Source organism: Mandrillus leucophaeus, unplaced genomic scaffold (assembly GCF_000951045.1).
Source record: "Mandrillus leucophaeus isolate KB7577 unplaced genomic scaffold, Mleu.le_1.0 Scaffold48, whole genome shotgun sequence".
Lineage (NCBI taxonomy): Eukaryota > Metazoa > Chordata > Mammalia > Primates > Cercopithecidae > Mandrillus > Mandrillus leucophaeus.
The window spans coordinates 751,768-753,907 of record NW_012105142.1 but is presented as its reverse complement, the minus strand read 5'-3'; the positions used below and the strand labels follow the sequence as shown (position 1 = coordinate 753,907).

Genomic DNA, 2,140 nt, shown 5'->3' with positions numbered 1-2,140 from the left:
TCTCGCTGACCTGCCCATTGCACCCTTACAATGTATTTTCCTGCTTACTCTAATAAATTGGCCTTTCCTGACCTACAGCTGTCTTGGTAAATTCTTCTTATCCCTGTGCCACCAGCCCAGATAGTTGTAATGACCGGCGACATACGTGAAATCTAAAAATTGAAACATAGCAATAGAGAGTAGAATGCTGGTTACCAGAGGCTGAAAGAAGAGGGGCCTGGGATGGCAAAAGCGGCAATGTTGGTCAAAGGCTACAGAGTTTCAGTACGATGGGAGGAATAAGCTCTGGTGATTTAATGCACAGCAAGGTGACTGTTGTTAATAACAGTGTATATTTCAAAATGGCTAGTGGATTTTAAATGTTCTCATTGCAAAGAAATAAGTATGTGAGGTGATACATGTTAATTAGCCTGATTTGCTCATTCCACAATGTTTACATGTATTGAAACATCACACTCTACCGCATACATATACGCAATTATTGTTATTATTTTTTTAGAGACAGGGTCTTGTTCTGTTACCCAGGCTGGAGTACGGTGGTGTGATCATGGCTCACTGCAGCCTGGAACTCCTGGGCTTACACAATCCTCCCACCTCAGCCTCCCAAGTAGCTGGGACTACAAGCATGGGCCGCCACACCCAGCTAATTTTTAAATTTCTTTTTGTAGAGACGGAGTCTCACCATGTGGCCCAGACTAGTCTCAAACTCCTGGCCTCAAGGGATCCTCCTGCCTCAGCCCATATAAACAATTATTATTTGTCAATTTAAAAATAAAATAAGGCTGGGCACGATAGTTCGTGCCTGTCATTCCAGGACTTTGGGAGGCTGAGGCAGGAGGATCACTTGAGCCAGGAGTTCGAAACCAGCCTGGGCAACATGGTGAAACCCCGTCTCAACTAAAAATACAAAAGTTAGCTAGGTGTGGTGGCACATGCCAGTGGTCCCAGCTACTCCAGAGGCTGAGGAGGGAGGATTGCTTGAGCCGAGGAGGTGGCGGCTACAGTGAGCCAAGATCGTGCCACTGTGCTCCAGTCTGGACAACAGAGCGAGAGGCCTGCCTCAAAATTAATTAATTAAAATTTAAATTTAAACATTTATAAAGAAATACAAAGGATGTAGCCAAAATGCTTTTGACAAAGAACGAAGTTGGAGGCGTGTATTTTGGTTTGGCTTTAGAAGAATGATTTTATGGTATTTCATTTTTTAACATACGTAGACTTTGTCAATTTCACTTGGAAATATATCCGTGCGGAACACTGGACAACTGTGTTACTTCCCTTCACCTCAGCATGGGCAGCTTCCCCCCCATGTTTGGAACTAGGGCCCTGGAGTGGAAAGGCTGAGATTCCAGGCAGCCTTGATCAATTCCTGTGCGCAGGCCCATCCACGCCTTCCTGGCCAGTTTGCAGCGTGGGTTCAAGCCACATCCCTCCCCCTGGATTTGGGTCTCCTACTTGCGCTGCCATGGGTTTCGCCTGGCAGAGCCCTGAGGATTTGAGCTGTGTGTCTTCCTCAGGGGTGACATTGGTTTCGCCGCCCCTGCCCACCCTGGGAGTGACGGCCGGGGGTCCCCTACCTGCCCGCTGTGAAGCAGCTCCCGTTAGCAGCACCGATGGTTGAAAATGCCACAAAAAGTGGAACGACCCAAGACGCTGGATAGAGAACACGGTCACCAAACGTCTGTAAGAGAAGCGAGATGAGTCCTGAGGGTCTTCTCGGCCTCCTAGAGCGGCCGGCCCCCAAAAGCTATTCTGGCCTCCCAGGGGACCCAGGGACCCACCTCGCCTCAGGGCACAGCCTCTGACTTCTCCACTGCAGAGGAGAGAGGAGAACGCCACTCACCTACCTCCAGATATTGTGATGGCAAGAGAAATCTCTTATGCACTACTCCCTGGCATAAATCAATCAATCAATCTATCTATCAGTCAATCAATCAGACAGAGTTTCGCTCTTGTTGCTCAGGCTGGAGTGCAATGGTGCAGTCTCAGCTCACTGCAACCTCTGCCTCCTGGGGTCAAGCAATTCTCATGCCTCCGCCTCCCAAGTAGCTGGGATTACAGGCACGTGCCACCACACCGACCTAATTTTTATATTTTTAGTAGAGACGGGATTTCACCATGTTGGCCAGGCTGGTCTTGA

At 48.5% G+C, this 2,140-nt stretch overlaps 1 protein-coding gene across 1 annotated transcript in view; it reads right to left on the bottom strand.

Annotated features, from left to right (window-relative positions):
• Positions 1–2,140, bottom strand: part of SLC7A9 (solute carrier family 7 (amino acid transporter light chain, bo,+ system), member 9) — a 56,038-nt gene that overhangs the window by 33,217 nt on the left and 20,681 nt on the right. Inside the window, exon 7 of the mRNA XM_011995281.1 lies at positions 1,578–1,724. Coding sequence (XP_011850671.1) covers positions 1,578–1,724 — 147 coding nt within the window. The remainder of the gene's footprint in view (positions 1–1,577; positions 1,725–2,140) is intronic.